Raw genomic sequence first — 23,275 nt, forward strand, 5'->3', positions numbered from 1 at the left:
GCCTTGTACTAGCGCTTTTGTCCATTCCATTGAAAAGTTACCAATATGTTTTCCATAAAGATTAAACAGATGCCACAAAGCAATCTGAGAGTTTATCTGGACCATATTCCCCCAGAGATTCAGCTCGATAGCAGCTATTTGCCATCATAAGAGCATTCACGACCACAATATTGAACCAAGGAGTGTTAAGACTCTAAGCAGGAAAATCCCATAGCCCTCTCAATTCGTTAAATGCTTTTTCTCAATAGCTTCCTATCTTAAGTCAGCAAGCAGGAATGGCTTGATTAATTTATACACCATTATCTAAACACAAAACATTATCCATTTATTGTCCTTCATAGTCAGTGTGGCGTCGCTAGAGAATTGTAACCTGATTATAGGAAAGGTGAGAGTATCTCGGACATCTCCCAGCTTCCATCATGGACGTATAAATCATTGATAAGCCTGATGTGCCTCTCTGTTTAGGTAATCCTGTTTTGCACCCTGTCACAATCAAGGTGTCAAAATCCATATTTTCTTTCAAACTTGAGGGAGAGATGTTTTTCAACACCATCACTGCTGTCAGTGACCCATACACATATAGTCCAGGTTGCAACGGACAACTTTTGTTAGTTTGTTGACTTGTGTAGTTGGGGTAAAGTATCCAGTGGATGCTGTCCACAGTTAATTGTTGGCGATGTTGCTGGGGAGGCATCAATGACATCGTCCTCCCAGAGAAGCTGGGCAAGAAGGAGCACTTTGTGTTGAACTAGCCACATGAATTATTCCCGTCCCACGAGATATCCAGCGCCTTTGACGACCCCAGCTGACATGTGCAAAGTGCCAGTCCATGATTTTCCTGCGTGTAATTGATTTAAATTTACCACTACGTCCAGGCCTCGTGGAAACACACATTCTTCTCCATGCAACTCGGGCCAGCCTGCTTCGAAGAAGTTTCTTAATTGTCCAGGGAATTATGGGAACTTGCACGACTCGGAATGCCTATCAAATCGTATTTGGCTTTCTTGATGGGGAACTGCAGTGATGTGCTGTAGATGGGCGGTTGATAGGCTTGATAAATTAAGACCATGTACCCAGGCCTGTATGAGGTTCGCATCTACAGGTAATATACAAAACTCTCTGCACATAGCACCTGTAGCTCAACTCTTGCTGCACCCCAGTTTCATCTTGTTTCGCTTGTTGTTGAAAGTTTTGGTTTAAGTGAATGAACTTTAAAACCAAGTTATATGTGATAAAATACAGGTGGACTTTGTTTATAGATATCTGAGTGCTTTTTTAACATTTGGTAGTTAATTTTTTTCTTGATTTATTTTCTTGATTTATTTTGTATCAAATTGTTTTGTTTCTTTGCGAGGCATTTTAGAAGTTGTATACAAGATGAAGGAAAACCAAGTTGTATGGATAGCAAACTTCTTTATTGCATTGTTGTGATGTTTCGGTGTAGGTACTAACACCTTTATCAAACAAGTGTTTGATGTAGGTATTAACACCGTTATCAAACAAATGTTTGATGGAGGTATTAACACCATTATCAAGCACTTGCTTGATAACAGTATTAGTACTTACACCAAAACGTTGCACCCATTGCAATAAAGAAGTTGACTATCCACAGAACTTGGTTTTCCTTCAGATTGTTTCATTTTCAATTTGCCCAGTTGTTACCGTACTATCTATCTGGAGTAACTGGCACTGGTGTCAGAATTGATAGAAGTTATCAAATTATTATCTTTATATGAATTATTTATTTTTTGTAGCATGTATTTGCTATTGGTTGCTTGATGATGAATCAATGATTTATTTTAATATCTTAAAAATATTACACGTTATGTTGTTTCAATAGTCTGAACCCAATATGAAGTCTATCTTAATGAACAGACGCGTTAACATGTGAGGCAGCAATTTCAACAGTGAAGAATGTAGTCTTGAAAATGTTAATGGACCTCCTGATTCATTTGTTATAAATATTTCAAATTTGTCGTCCTAATAAATGTCAGATGAAATCAATTTCATTTCAAAAGAGATTTTAGTAGATGTTATTCTAAGACAAGACGCTATTTACAATTCGAATGAACTTTAGATGAAAATGTCTGTCTGTTATTCAAGTGCTATTTATATCACTAATTCTTCTAATTATGGAAGTGACATAGTAGCCAAGCTGTTCAACCATTAGCTATCACACCAAAGGTCTGAGTTTATTTCTGCACTTAAAAGTGCTTATTTCAAGCCATGACATGTTTGAATATTACTAGATACAGCTTACACTGTACTTAGTTTAAAACTTCACTCACTCTTCATATGTATGACAGTCCGTGTTTGCACAGGGCTGTGAATAGAAGGTTAGATCACTGTATTGATTACTGGAGCTTGACATCTACTCACAAATTTAATTCTTCTCCTGTCTAATCAATTATTTCAGATTAATTGGAGTTCAATTGTCTTTCTCTGCCATTGATTTCTATAGAGCAGCATGACTCGCAGTGCCTGTTGTAGTATGGAAACTGGACTGTTTGTGCTTTGATAGCTTAAACATAAGGATATATTTGTATTCAGTGACATTTTCAGTATTTTTCTTCACATTATCGATTGTTTTGTGTCAAAGAAATTCAAACATGTTAGCGTGGATGAATAGGATCTGAGGATCTCTCTACATAGAGTCAGTGGCTTTAATGGAGATTACAGTGATACATGGCTGTTTCAGAAAGAAAGAGAATGTGAAAATAATTATATGTGTGAGAGGGATTCTGTGCCTACTCCGTAGCAGAGTTCTTCCTTTTGTTGGCTATATTCTTGTATGCTCTTTGTCAAGACATTGGATATATTGTATATTTGTGAACAGTAATCCTTATTTGATTTATATTTTTGTTGATGAAGGTTTATTAATGGGGAAGATATTGCTATTGCATGTCGTGGGGAAATAGGATACATTGTAATTTTGTAATCCTTCATAAGGAGATATATTGATCATATTCTTTGTTAACATTTCTGTTTGTTGACATTTGTAAGTGATAGTGAGATATGTTGGATATGTTCTATATTTAGTAACCTTAATTAGGTTGGGACATCTACCTTTCTACCTGAAAACTGAACTGAAAAAAAAGAATATATTACCTATAGCACTTTGCATCATTCTTTTTTCAACAATACCAAAGCAGGTCAATATATGTATTGCCTTATTCAGGCATCTTAGCACATGCATATATTTACACCTTCAGTTGACGATGACATCAGTGATCTTTGAGGAGTTGCAGCAGATGCTGCCTAATGTGTCCGGATTTGTTTCCCAAATTCTTACAGAACTTTTTTTTTTTTTCAAATACTAACATAGCTGACAAACACCATACACCTTTTTGAATGTTTTAAATCTTATTTTTTAGTACCTTCACTGAGAGAAATCTTTTTATTTTGAATATTCACTTGGTGAAATCCTTTGAGGTTCAAACAATGTTTTGACTCTATTCCCATTGTCCTGGCAATAGCATACTAGCAGTGTAAATACGATGTATACTGGCTCATCTGGGGTGATATAGACATCCATTACTACATGGGTGTGAATAATTCATCACTGTGGCCACTGTATAACTGTAGTGGATGCATGCAATAAGCTGAATTGGTAACACTCCACAACACTGTGTTTGCATGCCTGTGTTAGGAGCTTGATTTACTATCTCAGCCTACTTTCACGGAAAGAGGTTGGTTACAAAATACAATATAATTCTGTTTTTTGAGATGGATAAAGACGTAATTGCCATCCATTTATATTCATGGAGCATGTGTTATTTGTCAAGATTATGTGCTAATGCTATCTCTTAATGAACAGTAATGCCCTCTGCTGTATATGGAAAAATGTTAATTTCACAAGTAACGATGGTAGGTGTCAACCCAAGCTTTTAGGAGTATCAAATTATCATAACAGGCTGGTTATAAACAAGATTGATTAGTAGAAATTATCGAAAAAGTCAGGACTTTGGCGAATAGGGAATTCATTTGTTTTCTTGAGTGCTTCCCCACCAATACAAATATTGTTGAATTTGCGTCACTTTGTGATTATTGATGTTCAAACAAGTGCAGGTTTTCTGAAGAAGTAAGAAAGCTGTTGAAAATGGTTGGTGATTTTGGCACTGTTTCCATGAATGTCGATATCATTGGATATTAGTTTTTGTCAGATTTTCATGAATTTCCTGAAACTAAAGATTGAAAGGAACAAATATGGTTGTAAATACAGTGCTTAATGCAAGATAGCAGGGACCCAGATGTTTTAAAATCAGCACTGAGTGTTTCGAAAGGAAATGATGCTTAATTAGTGCTGTGAATTTGGAAATAACTGTTTCATATGTATTAAAGGTTTGGCAAGATGAATACAGTGTTGGCTTAGAAGGAAATGAATATTGAGTGAAAGTGTCTCTTGGGTGATAAAAACATGTATTTATTATTTTCAATTTATTTCTTTTAAAAATGTTATATGAACAAAATGTGGAATTATTTGTTGAAGTAAGTAAGGGCATGTGGTTAACTCATTGTTCATTGTTTTATTCAGACAAGAATCTTATTTTGTTCTTGATTACAGAGAGTGAATGAGTCTAATTCAGTGTCACATTTAGCAATATTCCAGCAATATCATGGCTGGGGGACACCAGATGTGGGCTTACCACATTGAACCCATGTGGGGATTCTAACCTGGGACCTTGACATGACAAGTGAAAACATTTTTCAATTTCAACAAAGTCAGTAAATGTGTAACTGGGTACCCTGTCCATCACGAGACTGGGTGTGGTATGTATGCATGCTGCCGTTGTATGGCAGGTGTACCACTGTGTGCATCAGGCAACAAATATACATTTACAACAAACATGTTCATCCTGAACTGACAAATGTAACAAATTTGTGTGTGTGTTTTTGTTTGTTTCTTTTAATTTTGTCTGCTTGTGTGTTTTAGTCAAAATGCATTTAACAAACTACAATAATAATGAACTGAAATTAGTGGTCTCTCCATAGTTTTCTTCCAATATGGCTGATCATGCATGCTGTATTTACATACACCTGGTGTCATCTCTGATTACAGGATATCCATTAATACAATTTTCAACCCAGTTTTACATCAAAGAATTATTTTCATTGCAATGTCGGTATTATTGTCTACCATTCACTGATGAAGTAATAATCATTTACAAGAGTCCTGGTGTCACAGGATCAATTACTGACATGGTTGACACATGTCTATGTATTTTGAGTTTAGGTCGATGCTCATGATATCAACCACTGGGTCTAGACTCAATTATTTACAGGCTGCTTCCATCAGAAACTGTTACATGGTCATGTGTCTAGAGCATTGCAGAGAGCAATGTTAAGCAACCAACAAAATCATGTAATTTTCTCCTCAGTTTTTGATTTTACACTCACTGAAATAATGTCCATTGGAATACAAACATTCTTTGCGGCTGACACAGTATTTCATCTAGTATTTGAATGTGGAATCATTTGCAATAGACCACGAAACAACCTTTACTAAGGTTAGCCTCAACTCCCATTCTTTAACATTGCACTAAGGTTACGTTGGTGACTTATGATCACCTTAGTGTTTTTGTGAAACGAGGCACTGGTGTTGGTTTTGTACTCTTTGACTGTAAGCTTCAAAGGTCATCGATCGTTGTCGTTGACGTTGACGTTAGTTATTAGAAGTTGGATGAAGATACCAGTGCCCACTTGAACAAAGCAGTCTTAGCTGTAAGGTGATAGTAACTCCCATACTTAAACATTGAGTTGAGGTAGGAGTGATTTAGTGATAAGGTAACTTTGTGCAAGAGGGATTTGTACTATGGGAGTTATCCACAAGTCCACAATCTCCCATCTCATTTCAAACTCTGCTTCTTGACTTCATGCTTCTTGACTTCATACACATCGTTTCACAAGCAGCCTGTAACTTTTTGCTATAGACTCTCTCGGTGATGTGTTATCTTTATGCTGGCAAAGTATCAACTATTTAAGTTGTATCTGCCTGCAGGGGTGTTCGGGAGGAAACTGGTTACATAACAAATCTGTTCTGAAATACTTCAAATATATGTTACGAAGTTTGAAAAATTAACACTTTCCAAATATCCTGAGGTAGACACCCTCCACCACAAATCAATAGATATTATTTGTGCAATACGATGACTTTATGGCTTTCAATTCCTGAACAAAGGACATAGCTACATATTTAGATGATTGTATTCCGGCCATGTTCACCAAGTTTGGTTTTGTTTCAGGATCAACGATATCATTGTGAAAGTGAGCGATGTTGACGTCTCCAACTGCACCCACGCCGAAGCAGTGGATGCCCTCAAGCAAGCCGGATCCCGAGTTGTGCTGGTGAGTGGAAACTGAAGCAGGTGCTTCACATGCCCATACCTGAGACATTTGGATGATAAACATGTCAGTCAAGATTTGTTCTGTGAAACCATATTTTTCTATATTTGCTTATATATTGTAATTGGATCCAAAGTCTGAAGCAAAGGTCAGGAACAGATTGGTAGTTTAACTTTCATTCCATTGAGATAACACTTTTGTTCTGGTTTAGTTGAAGTAATTTACTTTTCACTGGACCAACAAAGAAGTGAGTGAGTTTAGTTTTATGCCACTTTTAGTAATATCCCCAATATCACAGAAGGGGACACTAGATGTGAGCTTCACACATTTGTTCATCATGTTTGATGTTTGATGATACAAGTAAATGCTTTAATCACCAGGTTAACCCACTGCCGCTGCTACTCCATCCCCATCCCCCCACCCCCCCCCCCCACCCACCCACCCACCCCATCCCCCCACCCCCCACCCCCAACAAAGATGAACTTCCCTTGCTTAAAATCCAAACTGCATTACAGGCAGTTATGGACAGTTGCTATATGGCTGGTATATTTGTTGGAGCATCATTAAGCATCAAACCAGCAAAAACAATAGAATTATCCTTGAATTTTGGAATGTAGGAACATAATTTTTAGGAAACTATGAACCAACTTAGCTGCCAAGTGAAGTTACTTTCGAATCTTCAACAGCTATTTTACAAATAGCTATCTGTCTGAAATCATCTGGATTTACGTATTTCAGAGTTGTTAAGTCATTAAGTTATTAAGTACAAACACTGATGTTTCAAGGCTAGTAAGGTTTCATTGACTCTTGCACGCAGGAAGTTTCAAGTTCTAGAGGCTTTGCATGTATTTTGTCTCTTGCACACAGGAAGGATCAAGTTCTTTGGGCTTTGCACATATATTTGTCTTTCTTTAGCCAACCGGAAACCCCCTGGCATTTAAAAGAATGTGTATGGTTTCCAATGTTCTGCCATTGATCACCTTCGTCATTGGTGGTGTGGTTCCAGTTGCTCAACTATTGATAGATCATGAAAGCTGATACCAATTAATTTCTAGTTGATGAAGTACATATCAGCTAGAAAGGGAAATGATGATATAATTTGAGTACAACATGTATGAAGCATTAAAGTCAGATTGTCATGGCTTGATGGATGCACCAAACTGTTTCATGTTGCAGATTACAATGAAGAATTATTGGAAAATGGTTCTATTTTATCTAACGTTGGTAACACAAGTGGCTCACATGCTGAAACACCATAACCTTCTTTCTGAGATCAGTACTATAGGCATCCCTTCATCTTGGTGACTTGGTTGATGATGTGTTATCATGCAACAACCTGTGAAGATCCTGGTTAGAATATATCTTCAGCTACCATGCTTATCATAAGAGACATATAACAGGATCGGGCACATGGTTGACACATGGTTTCAGTTCACTAATTTGTTGATTGATGCTTATGATGTTGATCACTGGATAGCCTGGTCCAGATCTGATTATTTACAGATTGCTACCATATATGTGGAATATTGCTTAGTGTGGCATAAAACTTTACTCTCTCACTCACTCACTCACTCAATCTCTCAATCAATCAATCACTCATCATGCTCCAACATAAGAAGGATGAAGTGTTCAGTATTTTCTCTGTGGTATGTGATCCGCAAAGTCATCATTATTTTGTAGCTGTTTGAGGCTATGGGCCATGTCCAAGCCCAGTAGCAAACATAATCATGATTTGATGACTATATCTAACGTCAATTGATGTCATTGTGCTGACGTTTCATTGTGCTGACGTTTGTGATATATGTAAAATGATATAAGTGGTACAATGTACAAAGCAGCATGCATCCAACTGACTCACCTCCATGTTTGTTTGTTTTTGTACAGCTTGTGAAGAGGCTGAAGGCGTCCATTGAAAACATCGTGCATATCGAGCTAGTCAAGGGAAACAAAGGTACTGTTGGCATGCTACTAGTCTCTAATGACTCCTCAACCAGTCGATTATTAATTTCTTAATTGAATGTTTTATTGACTGAAAAAAAAACCCACATGATCAGCCAGTTGACATTTTTCTTTCCCCCATCACATTATTTGATAAAAACATAGGTAAGTAATAACAGGGCTGTATCAGTATAGTGTGTAATTCTACAAGTTCAGTTTGTGAAACTGTGCTGTAAAAGATACTCATAATTTTACTGTAACTTAAGTTTTTCACAGTGTGTTACAAATATCCAGAAACAGACAAAACACTTGGTTGTCTTGCCATGGTTTCAGGCTTTTGTTCTTGAGACCTGGTTCTTTGATGGTTCCTCAGAGAGTAGTTTATGCATGGGGAAAGTATAATGTTATTGTGATTCTTTGGGACTTGAGATTGAAAAATATTCAACACAAAAAATCAGTGTTCATGACGTCTGCCATATGCCAAATTCTAAATTTAATCAGAAAAGGTCTAAATTTGCAGTATGTTTACAGTTCTCTCTAAGCATAAAAAATCACTTTGTGTGACATCTGATGGCCTACATTCAAATTCTGTAGCATCTCATGTACGAAAGTGTTTACCACATTTAACACTGCATTCTCTTTTGCAAGCAACTAACTAAAAACATTAATATTTTGTGTGATAATGCTATGAATACAGATAACAAGGTTGTCAGCATGTATCTAACTTTAGATTTGCTTGCAAACATGCTAATGGAAGATTAGGAATATTGGCTTGAGGTCATCAGTGAATCACTGACATAATGGCATCCATCAACACTATTAATAATTGAGTTTGGTTTCCACTCACTTATGTAATATGATTCACGTGTGTCATGAGAAGAAGACTCAATGAGATGGTTGGTGTTTTCATAACTTTGTGACGTCTGCTTCTGACCAGTAAACTACAGAAATTGATGGTTTTAGCCCTAGTGTACGTAGTGAAGAGACCTGGGGACCTTTCTTCCGAGAAGTCAACCGTAGCTTGCCGTCTGGTACATGTAGCAGGGCATGGAGTCATCCCACATCCTTACTGTCATAAACAATTAATTTTGTAGTACTGAGTCGATATGTTTCAATATTTTACACTGCTAACATTCACATACAGTCAAGATCCAGGATAGAACCATCCTTCGCAACAACATGCTTGTCCCAAGAGGTGACTGCTGTCTTAGTAGATGCTTGTATTGTATCCCAGTCAATGACCAGGTCATTTGTTTTGTCCAGACTAAATTATGTATGACAACTATCATTCAGAAGGAATTTTGCTTTGTTTAGTGTTGAACAAAAACAAAATTGTGTACTGTGAAAAAGATGTTGACAGTGATAGGCAATGTGATAGATGAAGATTAGGGCCTTGAGAAATTATTTCCCCACTTTGGTGAAAAATGCCATCTCTTGTGGTATATTATCCCAAACTGAGGAAGCAGCTTGTGAATGATAAACACATAAATATGGCTGGCAGTGAAAACAAGGATAATGACGTCCACAATATGCTTCCTCCTGATAGTCATGAATTGATGAATCAGGAAACATTTCTGATTGATAATTAAGAAAAAAAATTTGATTTCATCCTAGGTTGAACTTGGTTCATAATTGTCGATAGTGTGTCTTTCATGTTGGTAATGATGATAAATAAGCTGACTCTGCAGCACATCCAGATTCCATCTTGATGTGGTGAAATCCACTGTCAGAAGTTCTGTAATCCGTATGTGAGGACTGCTGCCATTGATAGGTGATTCTTGCATGTGAATTGCTCCAGAGCGATTAGAGAAATCAATCGTTGAGAAATTGTATACATGTGCATGGGATTGATGTTGCTTTTATGTAGAAGTCAGAGATGTTTTAGACTGAAAGTGATTCTATTCGTAGTGTTTGATGGATAGATTTTCAGGGGAGATTTAATTGCTCAGAGAGTTTGCGCTGCCTCTTTTGCTGTGTATCTGTGAAAAAAACAGGTTCTCTTTTCCCCTGAATGGCTGAAAGTGCTGTTGTGTTATACCAAGTGTGGGAATAAGTCCCCAGTTGCTGCTCTTTGTTATCAGCTAATTAGGATGGCTTCAACACCACCAGTGAGGGAAGTCTGCTCCTGGTGCTGGTGATAGTTAGAGAATCCTTCCAGTGCTATGGTGTTCTAGGTGCACAAAGAGAATCCTGGCACTAACACGGGTGTTTGCGTCGTAATATACTTGTGGTAGTCCAATTAATTGAAATAATCGAAGACTGGTCGCAGTGACTGTAAGACCAAGCAGTCGATCATGTTCTCTCAAAAACAAACTATTTTGGAACACTTGTTTGCATTACCAACAGTTTTGCAAGGTTGGTTTTTGTCTGTTACATTTCATAAGCACAAGCTAGTGTGTGCTTGCCTGCATGCGTGTGTGTATTGCATGTGCCCCAGGAGACTTGGCTTGGTTCATCTTTTGTCATTGTTGATTGCTATTTACAATTTCGGGCACATAATTGATCCAGACTAGATTGTACATTCAAAGGCCTTAAAACAAAGCTCAGCATTAATTTAAAAAAAATTTGATGTTGTTTGAAATTGTATATGATCAAACTTTGTTTCTCACAAGAATGTTTGCAGGAAACAAGACAAAGCCATCTTTCTTGACATAAGAAACATGTGTTCAGAATATTGGTACAACTTGTATCAGTTCGGGTGAACCCATTACTGATGTCCCCAGCAATGATATTGCTGAAATATTGCTGTAAGCAGGTAGAACCAAACTCACTCTCATGTCCCTCATCAATATGTATTTCAGTGAAACAGATTTCACGTCTGTTAACACATTGAGTCATAAGCATGTAGTTCCCCGTATCATGAAACCTCAGATGTTGTGTAGTGTCAGAGAGGTGATGGGGTAGTGTAGTGGTTAAAGCATTCATTCATCACATCAAAGACCTGGGTTTGATTCCCCACAAGTATATCATGTGTGAAGTCCATTTCTTGGGTGACGTTGCTGGAATGTTGTTAAAAGTGGAGTAAACCTAAACTGACTCTCTTTTCGTGGGGTCAGATTTATGTTGAGATTTATGTTGAGCTGCAAATGGGTTTGATAACAAGAAAAATATGCAACCAAAGCTGGAATTTTTGTTTAATTTCAAGAAAAAAATGTGTCACCAAAATTCAGATATTTGTTTTGATTCAGAAAAAGATATTTGTGCTCAATGTTGTTATTTTGCATTTTGTGGCAACAGGAGAGACAGAAATAGGTCATTACAAGCTGGTCAACTAAATATCCCAATAATATTGGCTCCCAAGCAATAAAAACGTGGTTAAAAGAACGGAAATCACATGATCGAAACGATAGGTGAAAGGATACCTTCCTGACAACATAACAAATGCTTTGTATTTTGAGAGTGATGTAGAGGCGTGATCAATACGTCTCAAGATCACCCAGCACATGAGAACCATTAAAAATATCTCATGTCCCCAGTCCATGTTTAGAAAGTAGGAACTTATGCCTCGGTACCTTTGATGGGTTCATTTTCTGAACTCCTGTTTGACAAATATTTTGATCCCGACTCAATACAGGAGATGTATTTTCGAGAATTTTGAAATAGCCTAGGAATATCCTGAAGCAACATTTTCAAGTGTGTTTTTCAAATGCAAGTCTCTCGGCCCCTAATGCTTCTCTGTCAAGGGGATGCTTAGGAAGTGCACTGAACCTTAAGGCTCTGATGTCAATGGGCATTCTGCTCATGAAGTGTGTGGCCATTATGATGTTTAGATGTCTGAGACAGTCACAGTGCCACACATTCAGGAAGGTTTTAATCCAGTTAGGTATAATTGATGTGACGAGCTAGCAACTCTTCTCACCCTTGTTGGCATAGATTTTGCAGAAAGTTGTTGAAACCCTCGTTACTTTCTTTGAACGATCCTGGCCCAACTGTGGCTTAAAGTCAGAGCTTTCTACAACCACAGTCACTTTTGGCTTCACCGCCATAAAATCAATTCATGAATCGATACTGATTAACCATAGGTCTCCATGACGGTCGAAGAATTCAGGAATATTTTTCAAAAGATGACTATCATTGCTTGTCTGATCAACTTGTTATTATGTGAAAACGTTGAAAGAGTTTGAATTATGAATATTTTTGTCTAGACTCACATATGTTCCACGTGGAAATTCCTTCTACTATCTTGAACAGATTTGCGTACATTATTTTGCAAGAATGGCCCGGCTGAACACACTAAGTGCTGCAAAGTGTCGTGAGAAGATCTGTTGACTCAAGCCTCTTCTTGAAATATTTAACTTAATAACCTTTTTCATTAGCACTTTTGTGGAGCGGACTTAGTGTAATTGGTGTAATTTGTAGAAGAGGCGATGGAATTACGCGTTGCATGTGACAACATTGATCAGGAATCCCACAAGAGGTGGGGAAGTGAAGACGGTGTCACCTCCAACAGCAAGAGGGGCAACAGTGTTACAAATACTTGATCGACATCGTTTCCATCAGTGCTTGTCAACATGTTTGCTGCCTGCACTTCAGACCCCTAAGCATTTAAAACCACCTCATTCTTTCATGTCACTCAAGGCAAGACTGAGTAACCATGAAAATATGAAAGGATCAGATCCTTCTAAACTTTTTGGTGGTTTTAGATACAAGTTGTTGTTTTCAATAGAACTTAATTAAATGAATACATTTCTTGGTTATTCCCTCACCGTTATTCCCTATTTGGGTTTGCATAAACAGAGCATATCAGATAGTAGAAATCTTCAAACGTATTGCTAAATATGAAAAGATCAGGTTCCTCTTAACTTTTTTGGGGTGTTAGATACAAAAATTGAAAATATTGCTAATATATACTTTCAGCCAGAGTTAAGAAGATAAGCTCAACAAACAATTAAACATGAAAATGATATTTGTTCGTCATTTTGGCTTTGTTACATAGATAATGCCCATAATTCGGACACACTGCAACCTTGTATTGCTGCCTTCAGAAAAAACTTCAGGACAGTTGGTATCATGCTTAGAGAAACAAGCTGTTTGTCATGCTTTGTGTCATGAAGTAACTTAGCTGTAACTTGTTTCCCTGTTTTGTATGAGCGCTTTTAATAAAATTGGCCAATATATTGCTTTTACAACACATACTAATGGGTGTTTGATTTTCATTTACCCATGCAGATTTGGAGTAGACTTGTTCTTCAACTCCTCATACTTGATGTAACTAATATTGGGTGGTAAGGCTTTGGTGATGCTCTTGATGTGAAGATCTGTGTTGAATTGATCTTCAGTAGCCCATTCTTGTTGTGAAAGGCAAGGTCAGGGTCAGGCTCACTGACTTAGTTGACACATGTCATCATATCCTATCCGTGTAAGCTTAGTTGACACATGTCATCATATCCTATCTGTGTAAGCTGACTTAATTGACACGTCATCATATCCTATCTATGTAAGCTGACTTAGTTGACACATGTCATCATATCCTATCCATGTAAGCTTAGTTGACACATGTCATCATATCCTATCCATGTAAGCTTAGTTGACACATGTCATCATATCCTATCTGTGTAAGCTGACTTAGTTGACACATGTCATCATATCCTATCCATGTAAGCTTAGTTGACACATGTCATCATATCCTATCTGTGTAAGCTTAGTTGACACATGTCATCATATCCTATTTGTGTAAGCTGACTTAGTTGACACGTCATCATATCCTATCTATGTAAGCTGACTTAGTTGACACATGTCATCATATCCTATCTGTGTAAGCTGACTTAGTTGACACGTCATCATATCCTATCTGTGTAAGCTGACTTAGTTGACACGTCATCATATCCTATCTATGTAAGCTGACTTAGTTGACACATGTCATCATATCCTATCTGTGTAAGCTGACTTAGTTGACACATGTCATCATATCCTATTTGTGTAAGTCGATGCTCATGCTTATGATCTCTGGATTGCCTCGTCCAGACTCGATTATTTACAAACTGCTGCCATATAGCTGGAATATTGCTAAGTGCGGCGCAAAACTAAACTCACTCACTCACTCATAATGTCAAACACCAGATTGTTTGGTCCTGACTCGGAAAATTACAGACCAAGGTCATTCACCTGCAACACCTATCCACACATAGGTGGATCAGGCACTGTGTAGTCTAACATTTGTTTGGTTATCACGTGTTAGTACAACAACCTCTCATGTTGAGAAAAAAAAACAATTTTGTCATAAGATGAAGTGTGTGGTTCTAGGTAGGTTATTTCAGTTCAACCCTTTATTACGATAGTCATGTAAGTAAAAAATGGATTGGCAGTGGTTATTCCTAAGAAATGCATGAATAAGATATCTTGTACAAACTTCTACCAGCAATATTAGATGATTCCAGCTTCCTTCCAGCCAATCCATAAATGGATTTTTTCATCGTGTCAACTCTCTGGGCAATCCTGATCAGGCTGCAGATAATTTTTGCCGAACAGATTTGACATGAAAAAGGAAACAAAAAAAGTTTTGGGGGTTGGGAATTTTTTCAAAAATTGTTCCAGTAAAACTGATTTCCGACAGAGTATTAAGTTTAACCTTCAGATGTTGGTGCCAATCTGCCTCTTGAGACACTAGTTGCCAGTGGAATGTAGAACGGCCTTGTGACACTAGTTGCCAGTGGAATGTAGAACGGCCTTGAGACACTAGTTGCCAGTGGAATGTAGAACGGTCTTGAGACACTAGTTGCCAGTGGAATGTAGAACGGCCTTGTGACACTAGTTGCCAGTGGAATGTAGAACGGCCTTGAGACGCTAGTTGCCAGTGGAATGTAGAACGGTCTTGAGACACTAGTTGCCAGTGGAATGCCTATTATGTCAACTCAACTGATCTAGAAATTATCCATTGATATCAAAAGATGCGCCTACTTAATGTTATGTTAAAAATAGAAGTCTTGTGATGGCTTTCAATAGTGTTCCATCTGTTCTAAGGAATTATCTAGCCACAAAATCCAAACTTCAGTGGCTTTTGGTCAAGTTCACTGTTACCTGAATTGTTTATTTGCCTGACAGAAAGTGAAGTGACCTTTGTCCTTTGGCCCAATGAAGATACGGGTTAGTGTGTGTCTTCAGTAAGCTATACCTGTCCCAAGAGGTGACTAACGGGATCAGGGAGTCAGTCTGGCTGACTAGGTGGGCACATATTATCGTATCCCAATTACATAGATCTGTGCTCATGCTGTTGATCACTGCATTGTCTGGTCCAGGCTCAGTTATTTATAAACCTGTCACCATATTGATGGAATACTGCTGAGTGCAGCGTCAAACAACCAACTGACAAACCAACCAAGCTAGGCGCGTGGTGCAGAACCTTGCGAGCTAGTTTTAGTTTGTCACTGGCATGTTTTGCCAAAAACATATGAAATGCATGCACAAGGAAGTCCACATCCCTCGCAGTAACGCATTTTGTGATACCGTGGATTCTGTTAAACCGCGGGGTCGTTCGTGGCTCCCATAAAAAAAGTTGAACTGTGATCACACCCTTCCATGAAATCGAAAATAGTTCATCAACAAAGCCGCTGTTGTGCTGTGATAACTTACATAAATTAGTGAAATTCTGTGCGGATGGCAATTGACAGTGTTTATCGTATGTATCCATTGTGTTTCAGATGCTCAAAACATGCAGGGCTTTCTCAATAACCATGAGGGGCGGTGGGGTAGCCTAGTGGTTAAAGCGTTCGCTCGTCACGCCGAAGACCCGGGTTCGATTCCCCACATGGGTTAAATGTGTGAGGCCCATTTTCTGGTGTCCCACGCCGTGATATTGCTGGAATATTGCTAAAAGCGGCGTAAAATCAAACTCACTCACTCACTCAATAACCATCATACCAACCATAACATGGAGTAGTAACTTATGAAAGACAAGACATGCTAATTGCTATCAGTCGAGTCACAAGTAACACAGTCATCAGAGGATTTATGGTGTCATAAACCACATTTTTTTTTTGGATTAAATTCAATCCCAATTTTATTCATTAAAACTGTTGACAGAAACAATGGAGACACTATAAGTGAATGGCATTACCCCATTCCATACATGTACAACTCCCACTTACCATATTCGTGAGGGTCCGTTATTCGCGCCAACCTAGATAGCACCAATTTCACATTATTCTTAGCAATCGTGAACAGATTAAGTCTCGTAATCCATGGACTCAGAGACCCGCATTATTGGCTCATTGAAGTCATTTTCAAGAATTAAATGGCCAACATTTTGGTTTTGTTTACAATCAAAGTTGCAAGTACCGTGGGAAGTCAGCAGGAACTTGTCAGACTCTCCTACATAAAATGTATCCAGACAGGTAACGGCCTGTGTTCATTGTTATGTTAAATATGTTTGTGGAAAACATGCATTATATAGTAACCCGATAGCAAAATATAACATAATATGTGTTACAGTAACTGCTTAACATATAAAATGTTCTGATAACGGAGTAGAAGTTGTTTGATGTAATATAATCCGACCGTTTTTACCTGAATCAATGGTAGATTGGACTCAAACATCTGTGCACAGCTGATTGCTATTTCCGACTTAGTTTAATAACAGGTAGCGTAACAGGAACAATTAAGTTATCATGTCTAGTGTTTTTTGATTGCAAGTATCCCATACATATATATGTTTTCATGTTCAAAGTTTGTTTATTTTCACCTTCAACAGTATGATAGTTTTGCCTTGGCACAATACACGAAATAGCAGTTTATGTCCTTGGAAAATACGATGTTCCTTGGCCTTTGTTCAACATGTGTGTATTTAATAGGTACTATAACGCAGATGTCTAATAACATGGGGGATCATCCGCGGACCCCAAGACCCACATTATGGTGAGGGATGACTGTATCTGCTTCTTAGTTTCCATGTGCCTGATGCGACAAGTTGTTGTCCACATTAATATATCACTGGTTATTCACAAATGTTCTTGTTGCAGACTAGACGACTGTCATTTAGGTACCCTGCACATCTAACTGTGTACCGTGTGTTTCAGGCCTGGGTTTCAGCATCGCTGGTGGCCAAGGCAACCAACACATTCCAGGGGACAATGGCATCTTTGTGACAAAGATCATCGAGGGTGGTGCTGCAGAACAGGATGGGAGACTGGAAACTGGGGACAGACTCATGGCTGTAAGTAGATAAATTGCTTCCCTTGGTTGTTGCAGGATTAGCTTTGTCAAGATTTTCATCCTTGGTTTAGTGTAGTGAAAAGTTGGAATGTAGTGAAAAGTTGGCATGTAGTGAAAAGATGGAAAGTGTGAATGTAGTGAAAAGTTGGAGCATAGTGAAATGTTGGAATGTAGTGAAAAGTTGAAATGCAGTGAAAAGTTGAAATGCAGTGAAAAGTTGGAGTGTAGGAATATATCCAGCTTCTTAAAGTTGAATTATCCATCATGTCATCAATAGCAAACTATTTCTTGTCACATGTTATTCTTCTGTATAACCACTATGAGGACATTCATGGGGCATACCCGCTGCTTGTGCTTGTCAAAATAGTCATCCAACCAGATAAGGTCATCAGTCACATGAATGTTTTATACCTGCCATTGTACCTCAGATTAGCTAATGATGGTTACGATGTCAATCACAACATTGTCATGTCCAGAAATTAGCAAACTCCCGTACAGCTGGTATATTGCTGAGCGTGCTTTAAACTGATACAAACAAAATCATATATGATCTAATTCAATTCTTTCAAGTCAGTCACGTGACTCATGATTACTTGAGATTGTGCTTCGTTCAACTTTATGACTATCCGTAATAATGGCATTGTGCCTGTATTTCCGAACCTACTGGGACTTCATCCCTTCTTTGTGTCTGTTGTCAGGTGAACGATGACAACTTGGAAGATGTGACACATGAGGAGGCTGTTGCAGCTCTGAAGTCAACGACGGAGGTGGTGCGCCTGACAGTGGCCAAACTCTCCCATCTCCCAGACACCCACGACCCTCCATCCCTCACAGGTTCTGACTAGTTTTCATTTGTCCATCGACGGTGCATGCAATGTCCACTCATGGTTGTCAAGCAACGTGAATGTCGTAGCGACCTAGTTGGGTCATTGTGACATAGTGTTTGTGTCAGTTGCCCTGTGTCCCGAAAGGGATTAAGCTGATTGTTCATTTGGAACCCTCCATTGTAGAAGTTAAGCCAGAGCAGTGGTTAATCTAGGTTTTTGACTGTACAGAGTAGCAGTATAAAATCAAAGGGAAATTGTATCATGGCACATTTAAAATGGCTCTTTCCCAATCTGAAAGGTACCCCTGCAAAGGACCATGCTAATGTCATACCTGTTTTAATGAAGTATTTAGCATTTGACTGAGATCTTGTAGTGTGTATTTCCATGTCAGAGTAATTCATCGTTTTGAAATATGAATCAGTTCAAGGCAAACAGAATCATTGGCTAGCTAGTCTGACCTTCTGATGATGATAGTGGGACGATGGGACAGACTGGTGGACTATCAGTCGCTCGTCACGCCGAAAACGTTGATTCCTAACATTGGTATAATGTGTGAAGTCCACCACCCTCATATTACAGGAATATTGCTAAAAGTGGCATTAAGTTATATTCACATACTCACTCACTAATCATTGTAGTCTTTGATAAGTTTTATGGTTGAAAGCATGGGATTCATTATAAATCATACAGGTAAATTTCTCAGCACTCACTAGAGTAATTATGAATAAGCAGACATTGATACAGTTTGGTCAGGTAAGGTTCTCTGTTGATATATCCTTGATCAGGTAGGTGAGTGCTCTTACTCTTTGTTTCTGAAGTGCTGATGAACAGAGGTGATGGGGTAGGGTAGCCTAGTGGTTAAGGCGTTGGCTTGTCATGATGAGGGCCAGGGTTTGATTCCCACATGTAAATCCTATTTCTGTTGTCATTGAGGAGAAATTACTGGAAAATTGCAAAGAACATGTTAAGAACACTTAATCTTGAATAGAAATAAATTTATATTGAGTATGTTGTCAACAGAGATAATTATATGTATAATAAATACTTAGGAAATATTTGAATTAAGTATTTTCAAAAAAAAAAGAGTATTAGGACTCTTTGTATCAAATGCAAGGTATAGAGTTCAATATATAAAGCACAAGTATTAGTACTATTAATGAAGAATCAATATAAGAAAAGGTTTTTGTTCTGTGTTTGCTTTGGATACCACCGGTATTTAATCTGTGTATGGAACATTTACAGAGGGGTTGCCTTTTTGTTTTGCAATGGAAACTTGGTGCTTACTGTGTCAGTATGGAAGGTACAGGTTGTTGATTGTAAAGATTTCCAGTGCTGTTTGCCATTTTGTCATTGTTGGCATTTTCCGACACTGCCAGGTGAACACAGTCTGATTTATCTATCTCTAACAATGGTATTCCTCATATATTGCCCCCCGTATAAATCTGGACTTCACTTTCGCATTTTGTGACATGTATGAATGTCTAATTAAGATTTTAAATGCATCAAAATATTATCAGACTTTTTTTTTTTTTTTTTTTTTTTTTTTTTTTTTTTTTTTTGATTATATTCTTCTATTACTTTTCTTAATGGTATTTAAATTTCAAAATTTCTACTTTTTATGTTATTTTATTTATTCGACATTGTCTAATTTTTTCATATATTAAGTATTGGTTTATCATTGGTCTGATTTTTCAAATGTGACACGTTCACCATGAAAAGAGTAGCTTAGTGTTAGATTGTTTAGAAATACATGTTTATTTGTTTGTTTCCTGACTACCTCTTTGTGGTATTGATTTAATTCACAGAAACATATCATGGTGTTGTTTAATTCTAATATAAGCAGAAAAATAGAATTTTTATCCATCCTTCGTAACATTCCCTTTAGCTGTTCATGCTTAAATCAAAATCAAAGGTATGTAAGCGACATGTTATTCGTTACAGAATGTCAACTTTATCACCTTGCAGACATATCAAAATGTTTGTTGATGGTGTTATAAGCTATGTGATATAGTTCTTATACCACACCTGTTTTTTCCACCAATAGGCAGCCGTATTGTATTTTGTACATTCCATAATAAATTGCATGTCTGTTTTGTTATTTTTTCTCGGTGTTCAAAATGTTGTGTCTCAAATGTTTGTCAGTTCTTGGTGTTCTTTCTGAAATCTGAGTGGCATATAAGGGGAAGGGAGATTTGTAGTAACTTCAACTTTTGAAGTTTAAATTTTCTATTGTCTCCTTTAAAGGTCATGTAAGAACTTTCAGAATAGCTTTTGCTATGTATGGCTTGACAAAACATAATTTTTCTAAAGATATTCAAACATTTTGACTGCCATTTGAGACACATATTTTCAGTGGGTAAGGCATATTGGTTGTGAATTGTTTTCCATGAAATATTTCAATTTGATATTAATACGTCATAGTTGATTCTTGCCAAAGATGACATGAATATTTACTCCCAATCAATATTATCCCATTGTATAATGCTTAAATGATAGGTTTGAAATGAATGAAATTCTAAATGTCTATCTATGGCAATGCCTCAGCCAGTAAGCTGATATATCCGTTTTTCATTTTGTTTATTAAATCAAGCCAGCATATAACCTTAATGTGTACTTGACCTATCGGTTCATCAACATTTATAGTTTATGTACGTTTCTCACAACCTTTTGTACTTCTATTGTTTGTTAATAAATATGTGTTGATGAACAATTTTGTTGTTTATTTCTTGTAATAGGTAAAGTCACTTTTCTATAACTAATTTTCTAATAATGCTGCTGTCACTCTCTCTTTTGCAGTATTGACAGAAAAGTGACTTTATTTTCTGTACCATCTGTCTTAGTAAAGGTTAACCTAGACTTGTCCAACAATGTCAAATCTACAATCGGGTGTATGCTGGCTTGACTAATATCATCTTTGCAAAATACTAAAAACAATTTTCCATTTCTTGTTTCAAATCATAGTTCTTTCTTTGTGCATGACGTGTGGAATTTTTGTCTTAAGCATGCTTGTTTTGTATCTTTGACATTGTCGTTGTATGGTTGGAGGGGGTTGTTGGTGGCGTTGCTCTGATTGGTGGAGGGATCGGTTGTCCGAAGAGCTGTGAGTGACATTACGGGGATGATATATTTGAACATGAAGATCTTATTGTTTGAAATTGAGGGAGATGGTATAAGATCCCTCTGTTTCTATGGGGGACACATGTAGCCCAGTGACTAAGGTGCGTTGCTATACATTGTATCATCCCTTCAGTGTGGCAGAACCGATGAGTGTAGGTTCAAATCCCAGTTTCACTTGGCCATGCTGATGGGTTTCACCAACATGTAAAACGTCTAACACTTGCAGCCTTTGTTGAACTTAAGCAATATAAAAAGCAGCGATAAAGCCAACTCACTCACACACTGAGCCAGTCATATATGCTGTTGCAGAGTTGCCTCCCTTAGACATGTCAAAATCCTCAGAAACACAGTGACCAAACTTAAAATATTGTTCAAAGCCCTATTAAACCCTACGTCCTCTCACAGTCTGTTTTTTTTAAACCAAGCCAGATACTTCATTTTACTTCAACTAGGAAGTTTGGTTGGCTAAAATGAAATGTAACCGGGGTTTTTTTTGTACTTGTTACACTAAACCATCAGCTCTGTGCCAATTTCCAGGTCTGAGCATTGATGTCTGAGCATTGATGTCTGAGCATTGGTGTCTGAGCATTGATGTCTGAGCATTGGTGTCTGAGCATTGGTGTCTGAGCATTGGTGTCTGAGCATTGATGTTTGAGCATTGATGTCTGAGCATTAAATGTATATGCAAGTACTTTCATCAGACACTTGGAATGACCTAGAGCAATATAAATGGAGTGGATGCTTCACATGGATGTAATCCGGTTGTATGGTAATCGAGGCTACTTTCATCTACACACAGATATTTCATACATGGATGCATTATATACACATGCAGGGCCAGTCAAGTATTAACAAAGGCCCTTATAATGGATATGATAAAAGTATATAATTCATTCTTACCCTTTTCAAATGTTAAACATTAGGAAAGGAATCTGCTGGATAATCACAATTAGTGTAAGACTACTGTCCTAAATTAATGTTTCAGCGTTAAACAAATATACCTGTTAGATGTGACGGTACTTCATGATGTTGTTAGGTCTCTTCATGATCATCAGGCCTAGTTCAGGCAGGTGTGGCCAAGGCAATATATGGATTATGGCCATGTGTCAAGTCATTCACAGACTAAATTAGAGTTGTCTCCCTTTGACTAGCAGTCCAGTTTTGTCATATTTAAGAACGTTTATTTTGCAGTTTGTGATAATTTTATGCTAGCTATTGGTTAAGAGCAAACTTTTAGGACAATTGTAAATTTATTTCAAATAATGGAAATTGTGACAAAAAAGTATAATTTAATGAAACGTTGCTTTAGCATCCAATGCACATTAGCCTTATGTAAGAAGTCTGGAACTATCCACAACATAATTGTCCCGTGAGACAGCTCTGGGAGGTTTGAAACAGGGAGTATTTGTCCACATTTCATGGCTGACTAGCGACTGTCAAGGGTTTTAGTCATTCATGAGCAACTCGAGTATTTAGAAACATAATTCAGTTATTTCCTCATTTTAAACAAAAATAGACGTAATTCTGCCACTTTAATGGCACACAATAACATGACATTACTTGAGGTACTTAAGGGATGGGTTAAATGTAATCATTTTGAAAGAGTGGGAATGAAAGCATATTGGATCACTGGAAATGGAGCTGATCATAGGGTAAAAGGTAAGCCAGTCCATTAGAGAGAGATAACTTTTGATATTCGTAAATGCACGAGATGGCTTGAGCAGTGAAGTACCCGTGTAGTGTTCACTCAGCATGCCACAGGTCTGGGTTCAACTCCAGAAATGATTTATATAATGTGAAAGGTGTAAAAACGTGTCTTGTGAGAGATTGAGAACAAGTTGCCAGTGGTGGCCCTTCCAGCAAATATGCAGCACAGGAGACCAACTCTTCCCTTGTATAACCAT

General features: G+C 37.6%; 1 protein-coding gene across 6 annotated transcripts in view; it reads left to right on the forward strand.

The window, feature by feature from the left end:
• The window catches only part of LOC137281271 (disks large 1 tumor suppressor protein-like), a 285,708-nt gene that overhangs the window by 176,149 nt on the left and 86,284 nt on the right, over positions 1-23,275 (forward strand). For all 6 annotated transcript variants that reach the window (XM_067812423.1, XM_067812424.1, XM_067812425.1 and 3 more), the window contains exons 8-11: positions 6,243-6,345; positions 8,227-8,293; positions 17,292-17,428; positions 18,126-18,261. In XM_067812423.1, coding sequence (XP_067668524.1) covers positions 6,243-6,345; positions 8,227-8,293; positions 17,292-17,428; positions 18,126-18,261 — 443 coding nt within the window. The remainder of the gene's footprint in view (positions 1-6,242; positions 6,346-8,226; positions 8,294-17,291; positions 17,429-18,125; positions 18,262-23,275) is intronic.

The sequence above is a fragment of the Haliotis asinina genome, chromosome 4 (genome assembly GCF_037392515.1).
Source record: "Haliotis asinina isolate JCU_RB_2024 chromosome 4, JCU_Hal_asi_v2, whole genome shotgun sequence".
Lineage (NCBI taxonomy): Eukaryota > Metazoa > Mollusca > Gastropoda > Lepetellida > Haliotidae > Haliotis > Haliotis asinina.